Consider the following 21,637-nt stretch of genomic DNA (forward strand, 5'->3'; position numbering starts at 1 on the left):
CAGTAGTTGTGGCATGTGGGCTCAGTAGTTGTGGCGCACGGGCTTATTTGCTCTGCAGCATGTGGGATCTTCCTGGACCAGGGCTCGAACCCTTGTCCCCTGCATTGGCAGGTGGATTCTTAACCACTGTGCCACCAGGGAAGTCCAAGACTGTTGTCTTAGACCAGGGGTTGGCAAATTTTTCTGCAGGGTCAGGTAGTAAATATTTTATGCTTTGCCAGCTATGTGGTCTTTTTCTCAACTATTGAGCTCTGCCATTGTAGCAGGAAAGCAGCCTAGACAGTACCTAAACAAACAGTTGTGGTTGTGTTTCAATAAAACTTTATTTACAAAAACTGGCAGGCAGCTGAAGTTTGCTACCCGCTGGTTTAGGGTATTGTGTTATTGCTAACGTCTAAGTTTGAAGATATTTGAATTCAGCTCAATTCACCCTTCACTGGATACTTACTATGTGCATGCATTCATCCAAACATGTACGTATTGAGTATCTTCCATGAGCAAAGCATGTTCAAGAGATTTCGGGGTGAATCAGCTATCGCCTCTGCTTGGACAGTCCAGTGGGGAATGCAGGTGAGCAGAGTCCAGAGCTGTGAGTGTTGCGGGCAGGGGTGGGGGCCAGGGGCCTAGAGGAACACAGCCTTGACATCTAACCCAGTTTTGAAGGAATCTGGGAAGGCTTCTTACAGGAACTAAGGAGGACGTATCAACAATAACCAGGCACAAGGGGAGGGAGGAAGCAGTGTGAAAAGGCTCAGGCCAGAAGAAGCTGCTCAAGCAGTGGCTTGGAGGCAAAAAGGAAATGTTCTTGGACTTGCTTAGAAGCCTGGAGCTCTGTGTAGTGAGAGATAAGGCTGGGTAGGTAAGCAAGGTTTGGAGCAGGAAAGCCTTTATAAAGGATCTCCTTTTGTCCTGACAGGAATAGGGAGCTGTGGGAAGGGTTAAGCAGAAAAGGAATTGATAGTATTTGCATTTTGAAAGATCATGCAGACATTCCAAGGAGCATGGAAATGAATAAGACGATCAGCATGTTAATGCGCTCGCAGCCTAGTAGGGAAGACAGAAATATAAAATTCCATTAGAAGGTGGTATATGCAGTGTAATGGTAGAATCAGATTTAAGCGGTAGGAGGACCCAGAGAAGAATCTTTTCAATTCTGTGTCTGAAATGATGCTTAGAAGGAATAACATGAAGGAAAATATTGAAGGAAGGAGCCTCCAAATAATCCAAGGTCCTCCAGAAAACATTAAACCATGGAATGCTAGGTCCATACTGAGGGAGGGAGGACGCACATATCTCTGGTTGTACTGTAATTAGGCTTTTGGTCCCCTCCATCTCAGGCCTATAGAGTGGCCTCCACTGTCAAGGCCATTCGGATGTTCTGTGGATCCCCAAGAGGGCTGTTTTCTGCTCCAATGAGTTCCTCTCTCAGAAGTATTTTCTTAGCCGGATTTAACCATTCCTAGCCCAGTTTCCTAGTTCATGTCTGGAACGTGCTTGAATATCACTCCCCACCTCAGCTTGAACTTTCTAGAGAAGGGGTTCTCAGCCCGTGGGCTCATTAGAAGGTAAAGAACTCAGCTGAGGGGGTCCTGACCAACAGGTGTTCAAAAGTAAAATGAAACAGAAAAGAAAGTATCAGAAGGCATCACACGTAATAAAAATAAGAATTATTTCGTGAAACTCGTGTTTCAGCTGTGTGTGCGTATTTGTGGTGTGTACCGGGTCACAGTGTTCGACGTATGTCTTATCGTGGCTCATTCACAAATGTTGAAACACAGTGCTCTAGAGAGAGATGTATCTAGAGCATACTTGGAGTTTCACAGGCTGCATTTCCACTTTATGAACATTTGTCTGTAAGTCATACATTTGTCTTCATGGCTGAAAAAATCTGTTTTCTTTATTCTCGGAGTTCTAGAGTTGGAAGCACCCTCTAAGGTATTCTAGAAGAAAAACCTCTTGTCCAGTGTTTTTCAAATTATGGGTCACAACACTTCAGTGGGTGGTGAAATCAATTTAGTGGGTTCTTAGCAGGATTTTTAAAAAAAGAAGAAAAGAAAGGAAAAGAAGAGGAAATAGCAAAGGGAATAACATAGTATGGGTAAGTATTTTTTCTTGAAACTTTTCTTTCAGTTTTGTACTCACATGTGAGTCATATATATATAGTATACATATATGAATAGGTATATTGGGTTGCTATACAAAAATGTATTTCCTACTGTGAGTTGAGGTCAGAGACACTGAGTGAAGTCCAACCTTCTTACTGTGTTCAGGAAGTAGCTGATTACATTTCTGATGGATGGCTACCCAACCTCTGCTTCAAGACAGCTGCTGATGCAGAGCTCAGCCCTTTCGTGCAGTTGGCTTTGTTGTCAACCATTCCTAATTACCATCAAAGGGTCTTCTTTATAACGCACTGCCATTGGCTTCCCTGTAAGGAGCCATTGGGCCTCCTAGTCCAATATGGAAAACACAGAAGGCATCGTCCCCATCTTCATTTGACTGTCTATCTCCTATCTAACGACACTGGCATATGTTTACTATATCCTCTCTACCCCAAGGCAATCCATACCAGCCCTTTGAACTCTGCCTCAAGTGGAGATGGGTCTAGAGCACTTCTGCCAAGTGATCAACCTAGAAAACCACTTTTTCCTAGGATATGGACACTAGGCCTTTTCCACAGCAGGTAGTCCAGAGGATTCATATGGAGTTTGTGATCAATGCCCCCTGCCTTCCCCATAGATCTTTGCCACACCAGGTTTTCTCTGCCTTATTTCTATGCCATCGGCTTTTTAAAAAACCTAATATAAGATTTTACATTTATCATTTGAGTTGGCTTTGCCCTTGTGTTTCTGCACACGGAGGTCATTTTGACTTTTTATTCTGTCATGAATGTCTTGTGAGGTCACGTCCCAAGCAACTATTTGCATTTCCTAAAGTTCTTCTTTTTCAGCTAGTTTGTTAGTGTATATAAATGGAACTGATTTTTGTAATTTTTTTGTATCTTGCAACTTTATTGAATTTGTTCATTAGTTCTAACAGTTTTGGGGTGGAGTGTTTAAGGTTTTCTATATGTGATACCATGTCATCTGCAAACACAGACAATTTAAGTTCCTCCTTTCCAATTTGGATGGTGTTTATTTCCTTTTCTTGTGTAATTGCCCTGGCCAGGACTTCTAGTAGTAGGTTTCTTAGAAGTGGTCAGAGTGGGCACGTTTGTTTACCCTTGTTCCTGATATTAGAAGAAAATTTTTCAGCTTTTCACTGTTGAGTGCTAGCTGTGGGCTCGTCATATATGGCCTTTATTATGTTGAGGTAAATTCCTTCTATACCTAATTTGTTGAGAGTTTTTATCGTGAAGGGATGTGGAATTCTGTCAAATGCTTTTTCTGCATTTATTGAGACGGTCCTCTGGTTTTTTTCTTTCATTTTGTTAATGTGGTGTATCAGATTTATCGATTTGACTATGTTGCATCCCAGGGATAAATTCCACTTGATCACGTAAGATCATTTTAATGTGCTGTTGAATTTGGTTTGCTAGTATTTTTTCTATTTCTGTGAAAATGCCATTGGAATTTTAATAGGGATTGCATTGAATATGTAGATTGCCTTGGATAATATGGACATTTTAACCACACCTCGAAGGTATCACCTACAATTTCTACTTATAGTTTTTTCAAGTTAAAAATTTAAAGTCACTTGCAAAGTTATCTGACTACAAACTCATTCTAGAATTTTATAATCTTCTTTCCACTCTTTTACAGTTGCCTTGCTTTCACTTAGTTCAAAGGCAATTATGTTTTAGTGGTTCAGCTTTACCAAGTCTTTCAAAACCATTAAACATAGCTATCACTTATATTTTTTACTCATATTCACTAGTTTATATAATATGGCATTAAATAACATAATTACAATAACAAACATGAAAGTCATAAATAAATTTAGAAATAAACACAATGGACTCTTGATAAGCCAACAGCTGAATTAGTGGGAACTAATGAGGATCATTGGTTAATCTAACAAACTGGTAGAGGCTGACAAGGAAAGCTTTGACTGTGTGATACGCAGAGGTACTGTATATTCATTTACCTACTTACTTATGGCTAATGTTTTTATATATTATACCAATCTTTTATATAGGTTAATTGATCATTCATGTTAGGAACCCATATTATTATAATCTGATAAGAAGCTGAGAACGCTTTTCTTAGGAAAATGAAGTTCACACATAGAATCTTGCACGTAATTTCTGAGAGCCCTCAGACACTTAGACCAAACAATCTCTAAGACTCCTGATAACCAGGCTGGATGCTAACATTGCCAGTGGTAATGCTTCCTCCCACCAAAATGAACCAGTGGGTGTTTTGATTACTTGAATCAGCTAACTGGGTTTTGAACAGTCACTGCTGACCGAATTGTATCTGTCCCACCTGAACTCCCCCACCCAACCACCTTCCAAAGGTGTCCTACTGACCTCCTGAGATATAGGATGCACAACCCAACCCTATCCCACTACTTGGAAAAGTTTTTAAGAGCCTGCCCTACCGGTGGCTGCCCATCTTTACCTGGGACGGCTGCACTTTCTTAGGCTGCTTCTTCCCCTCTAGGCTTTTCCTGGTTGGGGAAATTGGGAGGCTAGTGTTGCTATGGTGATTTGACTGGCAACTTTGTAGTTAGGATGATTTTCTTTAGTGAAAAAAGATAAAGTTATTGTTTGAGGCTGAACTAAGACAATGCTTTTGCCTGATTCTCTCTCTCTCAACCTTGCCTTTGCACTTTTGTACCTCAAGAGACTCTAAAAACATTTAAATGCAAAACCCATGACAAAATCAGAGGCAAAATGTTAAAGGTTTTGGACTGGTATTCAATCTACGTGAGCTTTCCTCTCTCACTGTATCTAATGTAATTAAATGTTAATGATGTCAATCTCTTATTCGCTGAAAGCTTTCTTTCTTGCATTAAATGAGCAAATAGAAAATAATCTCTTTTTTTTGTGGGGGATGGGAAGCTGTAATTTTTTACATGAAAATTGTTGCAGATATTTGCAGGTAGCCTTGGGTAGACAGTGGCACATTCTGAGAGCAGTGACAGGTCCTTTCCTCTATAAATGCCACAAGGGAAACTGAGCAAAGGATAACAGGAGAGTTTTCTCTACAGATCGTATCTTTCCTGACTTTAGTGTTAGACATCCCTGTGGCTTTCCTCTGTGAAGTGATTTTGTTCTAATTTCAGCTTGTAAATGTGTTTCCTTCCACTCACGAGGTTTTCTCTTTGATGACAAAGTTAGTTTACATGAGAAACCCATCTTTAGGGAAAGGATACCGAGAAAGAGAAAGGAGCCCTACATCCTACAGTGGGCATGCTTGTGACCTCTGCTTCTCCAAACACATGAATTCTTGTGAGATATGGGCCCCATAAACTCCTCATCAGCACGGTGAGCCCAAGGAAGCATCTTTTGCTGGGCTTAAGGACTCCATCTAGCTTTCAACAATTCTTGCTAATGAAAAACTAGAAGAGCACATATTAGAGAAATCTGTGTACCATCCAGGCATCTCCTTTTAGCAAAATGAGTCTTTACCTCCTTGCCTATTAAGTTGTTCGTAAAGGGCAAACATCAATATTTTTTGCTTCCTGCCTTCCTCTGAATATCTGTGAGCAGAGGGGTTTAACAATAGAAGAGCGGAGAGGTTGGTTGGGGAGCAAACTAAAAGATGGAGAATCTCCCAATCCCTATCACCCCAATTTTTCATTCAGCATCAAGGATCTTCTTAATCTGATCTTCCCCCATCAACCCAAGTTGGTCTCACCATTTATCAGCTGTGTGACCTCAGGCAAGTTACTTACCCATTCTGTGCCTTAATTTCCTCTTCAAAGAAATGGGGGGGGTGTTTAATATTAGTATCTACTGTATAGAGTAATTGTGAGAAGTAAATGAGTTAAACTATTAGAACAATGCTTGATACACATTGAAGAACATGATAAATGATAGCTATTATTAGTTATTAACAAAACCTCTCCACTCCAGTTAGGCCATTTGCCTAACTGGAGGCCATTGTCCCCCAGCCACGCACAAACATTCCTAAATTTCATTTTGTAGTTCTTATTACCTGGAAAGCTCTCCTTTCTCCCTCCAACTAGGAAGTCCATCTAGAACAGCACTGGCCAATAGTCAATGCAAGCCTCTATGAACTTTTAAGTTTTTTGATAGGGGTATTTAAAGGGTAGTAAGAAACAAGTGAAATTAATTTCAATAATAAGTATTTTTAACTCACTGAATCCAACATATCATCATTTCAACATGTAATCAATATAAATATTAATATTTTACACTTAAAAAAATCCATTGTACACTTTACACTCACAGCACATCCCAATTCAGACAAGCCACTTTTCAAGTACTGACTAGCCACGTGCGCTAGTGCTGCTGCATTGCAGCTCATGGGTGTAGAGTGAGCAGGTGGCCAGGGGTTGCCTGCCAGCTCTGTGAGGTGGGTACATCCCTTACATAATGGCTAATCCATGCTGAGCGTTTACAGTGTGATGCTGGTACCGAACCAAACTTGGGTCTGCTTGCCTGAGCGCAGGAAAGCCGACCTCCTGACACTGGGTTGTGGTGGAGGAAAGTGCAGCGTTCATTGCGGGGCACCAAGCATGGAGTCCAGGTAGCTAGTGCTTAAAAGATCCGAACTCCCCGAAGGCTTTCAGGGAGAGGTTTTTAAAGGCATAAGGGAAGGGGATTGTGGGTGTGTGATCAGCTCATGGACACTCCTCTGATTGGTTGGTGGTGAGATAATCGTGAGTCAATATCATCAACCTTCTGGTTCCAACCAGAACCATGTGTCTCTGAGCAGCAGACAGTTAACTTCTTCCACCTGGTGGGTGTTTCAGTTTCTGCAAAACAGCTCAAAAGATGTGGCTCAGAATATTATCTATAGCCCTTGAGGAGGCACTAAAGGTCCTTGACTTTGTTGAATGGCTAAACTATTATTATTTTATTTTGTGTGACGTTATTTTTTCCTTTCTGCACTTTCTCATTTTTCTGATTAAATTTATTCTTTGACTAAAGTTTTTCTACAGGCAAAAGGCAGGCTGAGGACATTGGGAAGAGGGGGCTCCTGTTCTGGGAGGGCCCCATAGGGTCCTGCTCAGTTACATTGCCAGGCACTGTGCTGGGATACAGAACTGGTTTCTCCTTTATGACAGCACTCTTAAGTAGGTACTTTTATCACGCCATTTTACGGATGAGGAACTAGAGACTTAAAGAGGTGAAATAGCAGCTAGTGAGCAATAGAGGCAGGATTTGAACAGCTCAGTCCAGATCCAGAGTTTGTTCTCTTATCCCCTGTCTGCTGTCCCCCAGATGGAAGCTGGACTTTTTTTTTTTTTAATCCTTTTATTATTCTTTTTTAACAAACGGCCCCAGGGATAGGGGCCAGGGGAGGGGGGAGGAGGGGAAGCAAGGCCCCAGCCCCACAACCCTTCCCCACCCACCCCTTTCCCCCTTATATATTTATAATCTCTATACAAGCCCCAGGAGGTGGGGGCAAAGGGCGCTCCCTCAGCGGGGTGGGGGCAATCCAGGCTCCTGTGCCCTTCGGGACGGCCCTTCTCGAGAAGGTGGTCCCGTCCGCTCCCAGGGCTTCGGCGTCCAGCGCAGGGCATCCGGTGGGGAGGCCTGCTGGTAGAGGTCGATGCGCTGGCTGCGGAAGACTCCACTGTAGGTGGAAGGTGGGACCTTGAGATGGGAATTGAGGCCAGAGAAAGACCTTCCAGCTGGAGGAGTACGTGATGACCCAGGTCCCCCACGGTTGCTGTTCAGTTTTCGATAATCCTGGAATGGATTTAGTTCTACTGGGTGCAGCTCTGCTCGCCCCAAGCTAGGGCCGAAGGGCCTGGCAGGTGAAGGCAGCACCCGCATAGCAGGAGCAAGCGGGCGCCGCACAGCCAGGCTGGGGGGCCGCAGAGCAGGGCCCACAGGTAACAGAGAAAGGGGGGGTCGGGCAGGAGGTGGCGCTGGTGGCAGGGAGCCGCAGTTCACCACAGGCAGCTGTGAGTCCACCGTGGGGGGAAGCATCTGCTGGGAAGGGGCCCCGTAGGGGAGAAGCCACTTAGGCCGCCAGGTTGCAGAGGAGGAGAATAAAGATCTGAAGGGGATGGCAGATCCTGTCGCACCTGCAGCAAGGGTAGGTCTGGCAAAGGGCTGGGGCAGAAAGCTGGAGGGTGGAGGAAGGAAGGTGGAAGGTAGAGAACTCCTCCAGCTGGCAACTTCCCCAACTCTGTTGCTTGCAGTGTGGAGAAATCCAGAAATTGGCCCTTGACAGCTACCCCAGAGGGCAGTGCCGAGAGGCGGGCTGGGCCTGGGAGGAGGTACGGGGCTGTGATCTGCAAGGGTGCAATGAGGGTGTCCCAGGACAGAAACCTCCGTCGTTGGGGTATAGCTGAGAGCCTGTGGCTCCCCCTGAAACCTGAGAAATGGGAGGCCCGGGGCTGCCATAGAAGACCTCAGGGTGCAAGCCTTGGCCTGATGAGCTGGTCTCTGGGCCACAGTGCCCGGAACCCAGGTGCTTGCATTGTGGCTCAGCTGAGGCAGAAACACTGGGGAGCAGCTCTCAGTCTCGGGTGATGGCAATGGCCTCAGTGACTGATACCATTAGCTCCTTCTCTGCTTTTAAACTGTCTCCCACCACTAGGCACAAGTCCGAGGCCATGTGAACATTCGGCAAGTTGGCACACTTGTAGTTTTGTGAAGAGTAAGGATGGCCGTGCTACAGAATCTTGTTGGGTTTTCCCATGGCAGTTCACGCAATTAGTCACCCTAGAACATTTATATTTGTTTATTTTGTGAACAGATTGTGAATAGATGGAATCTGTGCTCTCCTGACCCCTGGGAATGGGAACTATCAGGGGAAGGCTTGTTTACGAAACATCTGGAAGGCAGAGTCCCTGAAACCGAATTCCTACGTGGGGATCTTTTTACCACAGTCAAGGCCATGCAAGGAAAAGCGGGTGATCTTTAAACAGTGCTTAAAACTGGCCCTAAAAAGGATCTACTTTCTTTTATTGGCAAGGGCTTAAAAATCATGACCTGGCATTTCAAATCCAGATCACTTTTAGATGGGAAATGTTCACTCATTTTGATAAGTCTTGCTTGCAGAATTCAAACGCTGTTAGCTTACATAGCCAGCAAGCTTTCCTTCCCTCTGCTGTAACTGAACTACTGCTTCTCATTCTGTTTTGTTTTTTAATCAACAAAGGCCAGATTTTGACAAGAGTTGGACCTTAATCCAAGAGCAGCTCCAGATGGATTCCATGGTCATCAAGGGCCTCGATCCGGACACCAGCTACCAGTTTGCCGTGAGGGCCGTGAACCCCCACGGTCTCAGCCCCCGTAGTCAGCCCAGTGACACCATCCGAACCGCCCGTGAGTACTGCGGTCCTTCTGAAGGACAGACAGAAGTAGCTGCGTTGCTGGGATTGCCTCCTGAGGACCCACTTGACGGAGGTTGCTTAGCGCCCCGCAAAAGGGCAGTCTGGAAGGGGGTGTCCTCAGCCTTTCCTGCTGTGGTTTTCCCAGGTCTTTGGAAGTTAGAGGCCCTGCACAGGGCCAGGCTGCTTCTTTGTACAGGAGGTCAGCAGAAGGCTTATTTTTGCATTATCCTTAGGGAGTTTGAGGTCAGTTTTCTTTCATGGGTACAAAACAGATCACATACCAAGGTGATGTGCAGCCCCTGCCCCTTTCCATCTTTTGGACAAAATGGGTTCAGCTTAGCATCACAGGAGAAAAAATGCTGCTCCCAGACCCTTCAGGGTTATTCTTCACCGGCAAATCAAGGGCGCTCAAGTAAAATCAGCCCCTCTGAAGGATGGTGAAGGAGAATCCAAGTTGCTAACATGCCGATGTGTAGCTGGGGGTTTGTAGCATAGGCTCTGTCATAGTGCCTCTCTGGGGGCCTTGGGGAAGCTTGGGCCAGTTCATCAAACCGTCTGGAATTTTGTGAAAAGTCAGATTCAGATTGTGGTCTGGGGTTTCAGAAGCTCCCACACGATTCAGGAACTATATTTCGATTGCTTACTCCACCTTGCCAGTCTGGCTTAGAAACCTTTGTCTTTTGGAAGCGGGAGGTACATGGACACAAACCTAGAACCCAGTGTCGTGGGGAGATCTCAGAACTGAGCTGTTGACACTTCTTTTGTTTGAAAACTGTAATCGTTTCAATTTTGCCAGTAAATTCCTCCAGGTTCTTGTGTCTGAAGAGCCCCACTACCATCCCTGGGTCTCTTCAGCCAGGAAAGGAGCTCTCAGAAAAGAAGCCTCCTTAGCACTGCCAGAGGCTTGCCTTGGCCAGCACAGAGCCCTGCGTTCATTGGTTAGTTGATCCTTCTAAACTCCTCCCCTCTGCTTCACAGCAGCCCTACAGCTGACTTCCCTGCCCACCTGCTGTTTCCAGGGGTGGAGATTCACCAAGTTCCCTAAGTCCTAGGAATTTTGGCTCTTCTAAAACCAGCCCTTACCCTAACCTTGAATGTTAGGACTCCATCCTTCAAATTGAATTGTTGCAGAATATGGGGATGTAGTGAGTCCACACCACCACCACCGCCCCCACACACACACACCTACATACACAGTAACTACCATCACCCAACAATTGTTTCTCCGCTCTTCTTTAGAATTTAGAAGCTACAACTCCCCATTCATGTAGCAAGGGATGAAGCTCCTTCTTTCTAGAAGAAATGTTAACAATTTTATTTCAAATCAAAGGAGGGCCACCTTCCACTCTTGCTGGATGAGATCTACTCTGTAACCTTTGGTTAAGCTTTGTGATGCGTGGCCAAAAAATGGGGCAGCAGTAGCTGAGGCAGGCCTCAGGATCTGACTGTGTTTTGAAACACGTAGTTTGTCTTTTTGTATTATAAACCGAGCAGGCACTCTGTGCTGTGTGCCTACCCACCCTTCCCCAACACTGAACTCCTCCGCTCCCATTTTGTGAGCTGCCCCATGTTCACTTCTTTCCTTCTATCCCCTAGTATCTCCTTCTCCACAGAGGCAAGAAAGTGCAAAAAGGATGAGCTCTAACACCTCAGCTGGCCCTGGACGTAGATGTGGAGACTGGAGTCAGGGGAGGGGGCGTGGAGGGGCATCTCTTGAACTTTTTCTTTTTAAACTGAAACACTAGTCTGGTCTTGGAGTTTCTGAGAATTATTTCCCCTTTGGTAGATGCCAGCTCTGTGAATTAAGTGGGATAAGGTATGTGAAAGTGCTTTTCAGATATGTAACGTGTTGTTCCAGTTGGTCTCCTTGGTGAAGTAAAATTTATCCTTTCAAAGTAATTGTGTGCAGGGGCTGTGGCTGATTCAGTGAAAACTCTCAATTATGAAATATTCTTAAATAAGTCAAATTTAACTGTTTATATATATATATGGTTACTCAAATCAGGGTAACAGAAATAGAATTTATTAGATAGCCTGTTTCATGAATATATAAGAATGTGCTGTCATTGGTATTTCCATTGTGATTTTTTTGGCCATGATCATCTCTAATGTTTTAGAAAAACCTGCATTCTGGCAAATTCACACTTCTTATTCTGCTCTTTGTCTAGACTATTATTCTACCTCCAAAACCCACTTTTCCGTATATAAAAATGCCTAATTACCAAATAGCCCTTATTGGAATTATAATAAATTCTGAACATCAGAGCTACCGTTGGGAAAGGCTCCTACGAGCCGACCGCATCTCAAGCACTTACCTGGGAAACCCCATATTAATCCTTACAAAACCCCTGTGCCAGAGGAATTGTATCCCTTTTTTTAAAAAATAGATTTTTAAAAATTGAGTCTTTGAAAGATTACATATTTTCCCAAGAATAGTCATTGTAAAGGCAGGATTTGAACTTGGGTTTGGCTGACTGCTAAACCACTTCCCTGAGTGAGGTTCAAATTAAAGAATGTTCTTCTTCTAGTGCGACATGGCATAAGAAAGGTAAGGTTCGCAGTGAAATAAAGTACAGGGGACAGTCCTTGTAGAATCTATGGACTAAGGAAGTTCTGACAGCACAGAACAAGAATTTTAAGAATTTTTTTTCTTTTAAAGCCTGTAAGGCCTATTGCACCTACCAAAAGGTGAGTAAAACATACTTACAGGTCTGAAATGCTACCAGCAAGCAACAGTATAGCCCTGGTGGTTTACAGCTGGTAGCCCTTGTGATCGGTTAGACCCAAGCCAAGAAGTTGTGAAATATTTTGAACATTTCCTGAAGGAATTTGTGAGATGAGTATTTCTACATGTTGGGCTCCCCCTTTCTCCTAATTCCTACTCCTCCCAACCTCCGGGTCCTTCCTTCATGGATGTTTTGTGGGTTGATGCTCCCTGAACCGTGAACCTCAGGACAGTTGTCAAGTGTACTACCAAGGTGCAGCGGGCTCGATGGGAACCCTCGGATCGCACCCCAGACACTGCCGCTCGCTGAGCTCCTCCGTCACCTGTTTTAGACTTGCATCCACCTCCTTTCATAAAAAATATAACACATCGCCTCTAGTTACTCACAGAGCATTGACTTCCCCTGGACCTATTAGCGCCCGACCCTGTTAGCAGACCTCGGGTGCTCTGTGTCTGTAGTTACTGAAAGCCAGGGCCCAGCGTTTTCCTTAATTGGTGCTCAGCCTGAGTGAGGAAGAGGGTTTTGATGGCTTCGCCGGGGAATTGTGAGGTGTGTTCAATGTCCACATCTTACCTCAGCTCCATAACCTTACAGGTAGAAAAGGAAGGAAAAATGAAGACGTTTTAGTGTCCAGATCCTCTGCTGAGAACTAGATCATTTCAGACCTCGACTAATAAAGACGCTACCCTGTATTGACTCCCATCCTCTCAGCAGAGATTTTCCACACGTCAGCACCTCTTCTCTTCCTCTAAGGAAACACGGGCAAGACAAAGATCACGATTCCTCATTCTTTACCCCATTCTACTCTACTTTCTTTCTTCCAGAAAGAAATGCCAACAACATTATCATTTGCCTATTATTCCATGGCATTCTGTTTTCCCTTGGTTGATCTTATAAATTAGCCAATCAGAACGGGACTGGTGGAGCCTCACGAACACAGGGGCACATGTGGCTTTGTAGTAAGACACGTATTCGCCCCGTCTGGTGGTCACTTATCCTCTGGGATCCAAGCTTATCTTGATCAAGAAGGATGGAACAAGTAATAAGGGATATGAATTGTAAATAATAGAAATGACAGAAGTCATGTGTTTTCTTTCTTTTTCCCAAAAACAAATGAAATGAAATGAAAAATCACTCATATGTGTAACCCACTCTAGGATTATATAACCTTCCCTGGGTATGGAACTTGGTCCTACACCCTAAAGCATTTAATTTCTCGTGTTCTAGCCTCATGATATAAGCAGAGAAAGAACCAGTAAGTTTTTCACTGAAGTGAAATTGGTATCCTCAGGGAAGTCCCCAGTAGAAGGTGTTCTTTTGTTCCCAGCAAAAGTCATTTTGCTCCTTTCTGCCTGAGGGCTTTTGTACTTGCTGTTTCCTCTACTTGGAACTCTCTCTCCCCAATCTTTCTATGTCCCTATGACCTCCCTCCCTTTCTTCTTTTATATCATAGCTCAGATGTCACTTCCCCAGACAGGCTCCCCTAAACTTCACACAGTGTCTCCTCAGCCCGTTCCCAGCTTTGCTATGGCCCTTTCACTGCCTGAAACTCTTTACTTATCTGTCTCCCCCCTTCAGTATAAGCTCCATACTGGAGTTGGATCGACTCATTCAAGGTTGTGCTCCTAACACCCTGTACAAAGTAGGCTCTCAATAAAATATTGATTGAGTACATGAATGACTGAATGAGACTTCACAAGCCAAGAACCTGTGACTACTTTGGTGGCTGGATAACTTTCTACTGCTACTGTCTGGGAAATTTGAAGAGAAGATGTGAGGAGAAAGTTGGTCTAGAGACCCACCAGGCCAAAATTAGGTTTGCCCATTGGCAAGGTTTATAGGCAAAGTCGAGCTCCCAGAATTGCAATGAGACACAAGTAAGAACAAATTAGAGTGAAAGAGGGAGGGAAGAAGGAAGGAAGGAAGGAAGGAAAGAAGGAAAGGAGGGAGGGAGGGAAGGAGAAAGCAAACACAGGGAGTTTAAGTTCAAGGCAGTAAGGATGGAAAAGAGGCCTTTGAGAGAGCTTTCAGTGATCAATAGAGTTCCATTTGCTAAAAGGAGGTTGAGAAAGGGAAAGACATTTCCCAACTCTTTCGAATCAAGCCATTATTTTACCACTGTGTTCTTTTTTTAAAAATTTTTCCATTATGAATTATGATCATTTTTATAATTGAAAAGATGATGGATCTGAAGACTTAGGAAGCTGGTTAAGGATATTATTACACTGATATTTTCCATTTTCCTATTAGCAGTAAATTTTTGAAACCCTTATTTCTTTTTGAATTTTATTTTTTTTTAATATAGCAGGTCCTTATTAGTCATCAATTTTATACACATCAGTGTATACATGTCAATCCCAATTGCCCAATTCATCACACCACCACCACCACCCACAGCTGCTTTCCCCCTTGGTGTCCATAGGTTTGTTCTCTATATCTGTGTCTCAATTTCTGCCCTGCAAAACGGTTCATCTGTACCATTTTTCTAGGTTCCACATATATGCGTTAATATTTGTTTTTGTCTTTCTGACTTAATTCACTCTGTATGACAGTCTCTATATCCATCCACATCTCTACAAATGATCCAATTTTGTTTCTTTTTATGGCTGAGGAATATTCCATTGTATATATGTACCACATCTTCTTTATCCATTCGTCTGTCTATGGGCATTTAGGTTGCTTCCATGACCTGGCTATTGTAAATAGTGCTGCAATAAACATTGGGGTGCATGTGTCTTTTTGAATTATGGTTTTCTCTGGGTATATGCCCAGTAGTGGGATTGCTGGATCATATGGTAGTTCTATTTTTAGTTTTTTAAGGAACCTGCATACCGTTCTCCATAGTGGCTGTATCAATTTACATTCCCACCAACAGTGCAAGAGGGTTCCCTTTTCTCCACACCCTCTCCAGCATTTGTTGTTTGTAGATTTTCTGATGATGCCCATTCTAACCAGTGTGAACTGATACCTCATTGTAGTTTTGATTTGCATTTCTCTAATAATTAGTGATGTTGAGCAGCTTTTCATGTTCTTCTTGGCCATCTGTATGTCTTCTTTGGAGAAATGTCTATTTAGGTCTTCTGCCAATTTTTTGATTGGGTTGTTTGCTTTTTTAATATTGAGCTGCATGAGCTGTTTATATATTTTGGTGATGAATCCTTTGTCCATTGATTCATTTGCAAATATTTTCTCCCATTCTGAGGGTTTTCTTTTTGTCTTGTTTGTAGTTTCCTTTGCTTTGCAAAAGCTTTTACATTTCATTAGGTCCCATTTGTTTATTTTTGTTTTTATTTCCACTACTCTAGTAGGTGGATCAAAAAAGATCTTGCTGTGATTTATGTCAAAGAGTGTTCTTTCTCTGTTTTCCTCTAAGAGTTTTATAGTGTCCAGGCTTACATTTAGGTCTCTAATCCATTTTGAGTTTATTTTTGTGTATGGTGTTAGGGAGTGTTCTAACTTCATTCTTTTACATGTAGCTGTCTAGTTTTCCCAGCACCACTTATTGAAGAGACTGTCTTTTCTCCATTGTATATCTTTGCTTCCTTTGTCATAGATTAGTTGACCATAGGTGCATGGGTTTATCTCTGGGCTTTCTATCCTGTTCCATTGATCTATGTTTCTGTTTTTGTGCCAGTACCATATTGTCTTGATTACTGTACCTTTGTAGTATAGTCTGAAGTCAGGGAGTCTGATTCCTCCAGCTCCGTATTTTTTCCCTCAAGACTGCTTTGACTCTTTGGGGTCTTTTGTGTCGCCATACAAATTTTAAGATTTTTTGTTCTAGTTCTGTAAAAAAAATGCCATTGTTAATTTGATAAGGATTACATTGAATCTGTAGATTGCTTTGGGTAGTATAGTCATTTTCACAATATTGATTCTTCCAATCCAAGAACATGGTATATCTCTCCTTCTGTTTGTATCATCTTTACTTTCTTTCATCAGTGTCTTATAGTTTTCTGCATACAGGTCTTTTGTCTCCCTAGGTAGGTTTATTCCTAGGTATTTTCTTCTTTTTGTTGCAATGGTAAATGTACTCCTGTGTTCTTTCTTGATCATTAGAATAAACTTTAACATTTCCATGCTAAGTTAGAGTACATTTTCCCTCTGGTCCTCATGAGTCTAATTATGGTCTCAGATCCTTAGAGATTGTGTAGGGAGGTGCGAGAGGTGTTTTGTTGGAGTTTGGTCTTTGACCTACTCTTCTCCCCACAATCCATTTTCTTAAACAGTTTCTGAAACTTCCTCTTCTGCTGAGCTGAGACAACCCTCCTTGACCCCAATCAATCAAATTTCTACAATAAACCTGATTCCATGATGTTCTTTGCCTCCCCCACTACCCCATCCCCCTTTTCTTGTCTCTGCGGTCCTGCTTACTCAGACATTGCTCTGTTCAGCTGTTGTTGGGTGTGTATCTGTTTATGTCCTTTTGTCATACAAGTGTCCATGTGTGAATCTGACCTAGTTTTGCTCTGAGATTTGGACCCTTGTTTTAAATTGCCTGCCTCTCCAGAGACCAGCTTGGCGTGGCTGGGTCTCCTGGTTTCTCATATGTGTAGCCACAAAATAGATTTCCTTTATCCCCAGTCACTAGGAAGGGCCCCTATTTGGTGGCAGTGCCCTGAACTGCCTGCAGCTGTGAGCAGAGGAGAAGCAAGTGGGGGCAGAAGGCAGTGGCATCCCTAGGGGTGGGAGGAACATTCAGGCAGGGACTGGAAGTAGCTTCTTCCAAAATCCCCGTGACTTATCATCACCCTCCTGCAGCTTCCATACAACCTGCTGCCTCCTTTGGTCCATGTCTGTGGAAAGTCCTCGGCAACCCTTGAAACCTTCTTACTGCCCCCAAACACAGTACCTTTGGACAGGGCAGAATCTGGCAGCCATGGCTGCGCCTGGAGAGCTGTCTTCTTGGACAGACACAAAGGGATAATAACCTTGTTGTGAGACCTTCTTGGAAAGTCACTTAATCTCCCTGGGCCTCAGTATCCTCATCTCTAAAATGGGCACAGTAATGTCTGAGGCAGGTGATATTTTCTACTTCTCAAGATTATTTTGAGGAAAATACATGTGAAACAGAGATTATGATGTCAGTCCACTTTTCAAGATGAAGGAGAGGTTGATACTCGTTTCCTCACATAGTTACTGAAGGATGGTATAATTGACCTGGGTGACCACCAGCTGGTCTATTGCTTTTTCTTTATGACTCTGTGCCCTGAGCTGTGCTCTTGGGACTTGAAGTCATTAGAATGTTAGATTTTAGGAGCCAAGGGTCAGGAGCGAAAACTTCCCTGACAGAAGTGGAAGAACAGAAGAGACCACATGAGTTAAGTCAAGCAGAATCATTAGGATGGCTTTTGGTTGGTTGGTTAGTTTTAAAAGACTGCAGATTTAGAAAATATCAGAGAATTAAAACTGCTATAGGCACAATGAACTACACTAACAATATAATTTCACGTCTCTCACTGCTGAAGCACACCCTGGATTCAGGCAAAGAGAAAAACAAAACCCTGCAGTTATAGTACTGTACCTCTAGTTTTTGTTTGTTTGATTTTAACCTTCCAAAAACTAGACTTTTACTTAGACAGGGTCAGCAGCTTTTTCTGCAAAGTGCAAGATAGTAAATATTTTGGGACTTTTGTGTCACCTTTGCTGTTGTAGCGTGAAAGCAGCCATAGACAATAAATAATGTGTGTGACCGTGTTCCAATAAAACTTTATCAATGGACACAAAAAGTTGCATTTCATATAATTTCTACGTGTCACAAAGGATGATTCCCTTTTTAACCTTTTTCAGCTATTTAAGAATATAAAAACCCTTCTTAACTTGTATACTGTTAAAAATGATTAAAGAAGACAATTTAGGTAATACAAACAAACTTAAACATTTCATGAAGTAAGCAGTGTCCATTCTCAAAGGACCAGAGGACTGCAAAATGAGGCAGGAGGCGGGAAGCTTTTATAGGATAAAGAATGAGGAACAAGGAAGAAAAAAGCAGAAAATGAAGAGAGAAGAAGGACCTGAGTACAGAGCTCAGAGTTGCCTTGGCATTTGGAGACTGGCTGACTGGATACAGACAGATCTCGAGACACTGCTGGTTGGGTTCCAGACCATCATGGTAAAGCAAGGAATCACGATAACTCGAGTCACAGGAATCTTTTGGTTTCCCAGTGCATATAAAAGTTATGTTTACACAATATGGTAATCTATTAAGTATGCAAAGGCATTATCTCTTAAAAAAACAATTTAAGTACCTTAATTAAAAAATACTTTACTGTTAAAAAATGCTAGTCATCAATTTGAGCCTGCAGTGAGCTGTAATCTTTCTGCTGGTGAAGGGTCTTGCCTCGGTGTTGATGGCTGCTGACTGATCAGGCTGGTGGTGGCTGAGGCAATGTCTTAACATAAGACACAATGAAGTTTGCAGCATTGACTGACTGTTCTTTTCACGGTCGATTTCTCTGTAGCATGCAAAGCCATGTGACGGCATTTTACCCACAGCAGAACTTCTTTCAAAATTGGAGTCAATCCTCTCAAACCCTGCTGCTACTTTATCAGCTAAGTTTATGTAATATTTAAAAAATTTTAAACATCTTTATTGGAGTATAATTGCTTTACAATGGTGTGCTAGTTTCTGCTGTATAACAAAGTGAATCAGCTGTACGTATCCATATATCCCCATATCTCCTCCCTCTTGCATCTCCCTCCCACCCTCCCTATCCCACCCCTCTAGGTGGTCACAAAGCACAGAGCTGATCTCCCTGTGCTATGCAGCTGCTTCCCACTAGCTATCTGTTTTACATTTGGTAGTGTATATATGTCCATGTCACTCTCTCACTTTGTCCCAGCTTACCCTTCCCCCTCCCTGTGTCCTCAAGTTCATTCTCTACATCTGCATCTTTATTCCTGTCCTTCCCCTAAGTTCTTCAGAACCTTTTTTTTTTTTTTCTTAGATTCCATATATATGTGTCAGCATATGGTATGTTTTTCTCTTTCTGACGTACTTCACTCTGCATGACACACTCTGGGTCCATCCACTTCACTACAAATAACTCAATTTTGTTTCTTTTTATGGCAGAGTAATATTCCATTGTATATATGTGCCACATCTTCTTTATTCATTCATCTGCTGATTCTTTGTTGTCATTTCAACAATTTTCACAGCATCTTCATCAGGAATAGATTCCATCTCAAGAAATCACTTTCTTTGTTCATCCATAAGAAGCAACTCCTCATCAGTTAAAGTTTTATCATGAGACTGCAGTAATTTAGTCACATCTTCAGGCTCTACATCTAATTCTAGTTCTCTTGCTAATTTTACCACTTCTGCATTTACTTCCTCCACCGAAGTCTTGAACCCCTCAAAGTCATCCATGAGGGTTGGAATCAACTTCTTCCAAACTCCTGTGAATGTGGATAGTTCGACCTCTTCCCATGAATCATGAATGTTCTTAATGACATCTAGGGTGGTGAATCTTTTCTAGAAGGTTTTCAATTTACTTTGCCCAGATCCATCAGAGAAATCACTATCTATGGCAGGTAGAGCCTCACAATATGTATTTCTTAAATAATAAAACAAGTCAAAGTAACTTTTTAATCCATGGGCTGCAGAATGAATGCTATGTTAGCAGGCATGAAACAACATTAATCTTTTTTTTTTAATAAAGAGACAATGAAATGTATTGATTGTTAGGAATGAAATAAATAGGGAGGGAGGTGCCACTGTGTTATGTAAATTGCCCACCACTCTATACACTGGCAGCAGCTCTCCAGTTCAGGGTTTGTGCTTGTTTGTATTCACAGATGTGCCTATATTGTGTCTTTTCTAATACTTTGTCATCCCATGACTTTGAGCTTGTAAATGGCTTCCTGTGTTCCTTAGGATGAGACGAGAACTGCTTAAAATCATGTACAAACCTGACTGGACAGACCCGCACTTATCCCCAACCCCCCAGTCCAGTTCACACTATTTTGGAAACAACATTAATCTTGTCCATCTCCATCAGAGCTCTTGGGTGACCAGGTGCATTGTCAGTGAGCAGTAATATTTTGAAAGGAATCTTTTTTTTTTTTTCTTCTGAGCAGTAAGTCTCAACAGTGGGCTTAAAATATTTAGTAAACCATGTTGTCAGCAGATGTGCTGTCATCTGGGCTTTGTTGTTCCATTTATAGAGCACAGGCAGAGTTGATTCAGCACAATTCTTAAGGGCCCTAGGATTTTCAGAATGATAAATGAGCATTGGCTTCAACTTCAAGTCACCAGCTGCATTAACCCCTAAAAAGAGAGTCAGCCTGCCCTTTGAAGCTTTGAAGCCAGGCATTGACTTCTCTTCTCTAGCTATGAAGCTCCTAGATGGCATCTTCTTCCAATATAAGGCTGTTTCGTCTACATTGAGTATCTGTTGCTTAGCGTAGCCACCTTCATTAATGACCTGAGCTAGATCTTCTGGATAACTTGCTGCAGCTTCTATATCAACACCTGCTGCTTCACCTTGCACTTTGATGTTATGGAGACGGCTTCTTTCTGTAAACCTCATGAACTAACCTCTGCTATCTTCAGATTTTTCTTCTGCAGCTTCCTCACCTCTCAGCCTTGTTCTGGATTCGGCTTTGACCTAAGGGAATGTTATGGCTGGTTTGATCTTCTCTCCAGACCACTAGAACTTTCTCCACTTCAGCAATAACACTGTTTTGCTTTATCATTTGTGTGTTCATTGGAGTAGCACTTTTAATGTCCTTCAAGAGCTTTTCTTTTGATTCACAACTTGGCTGCCCGTTTGGCACAAGAGGCCTGGCTTTGGGCTTATCGCAGCTTTAGACATGGCTTTCTCACTAAGCTCAATCATTTCTAGCTTTTGATTTACAGCGAGAGACATGTGACTCTTCCTTTCACTTCAACACTTTGAGACTATTGTAGGTTTATTAATTGGCCTAATCTCCCTGTTGTGTCTCGGGAAATAGGGAGGCTGAGGGAAAGGAGAGAGATGGGGGAACAGCTGGTCAGTGGAGCAGTCAGAACACACACATCTATTGATTATGTTCACCGTCTTACATGGGCACAATTCGTGACCACCCCCCATTACAATAGTAACATCAAAGACCACTGATCACCATAACAAGTATAATAATAATGAAAAACTTTAAAAGATTGCAAGATATGTCAAAATGCGACACAGAGATACGAAGTGAGAAAATGCTGTTGGAAAAATGGTGGCAATAGACTTGCTCGGCGCAGGGTTGCCACAAACCTTCAATTTGTAAAAAATGCAATATCTGCAAAATGCAGTAAAGTGAAGCACCACAAAGCGAGGTGTGCCTGTAGGCTGTATTTTTGGTTGAGTGGAACATTTTCAGGGACATGAAAGTTTTGGTTTACTGATGTGGCAACCTTGGCAGAAGCGGCTTCATCTTGGGCCTAGAAATGAATATATTTCACCAGGTACAAGAACAGGTGGTCTTCCAGATTTGGCCTGTGAGATGTAGTTTGTTGA

General features: G+C 42.7%; 1 protein-coding gene and 1 pseudogene across 3 annotated transcripts in view; one reads left to right on the top strand and one right to left on the bottom strand.

The window, feature by feature from the left end:
- EGFLAM (EGF like, fibronectin type III and laminin G domains) overlaps window positions 1–21,637 on the top strand; it is a 541,883-nt gene that overhangs the window by 444,734 nt on the left and 75,512 nt on the right. For all 3 annotated transcript variants that reach the window (XM_060295410.1, XM_060295409.1, XM_030882073.2), the window contains one exon: window positions 9,252–9,418. In XM_060295410.1, coding sequence (XP_060151393.1) covers window positions 9,252–9,418 — 167 coding nt within the window. The remainder of the gene's footprint in view (window positions 1–9,251; window positions 9,419–21,637) is intronic.
- On the bottom strand, window positions 7,556–8,705 carry LOC132596960 (protein PRRC2A-like; annotated as a pseudogene).

The sequence above is a fragment of the Globicephala melas genome, chromosome 3 (assembly GCF_963455315.2).
Source record: "Globicephala melas chromosome 3, mGloMel1.2, whole genome shotgun sequence".
Lineage (NCBI taxonomy): Eukaryota > Metazoa > Chordata > Mammalia > Artiodactyla > Delphinidae > Globicephala > Globicephala melas.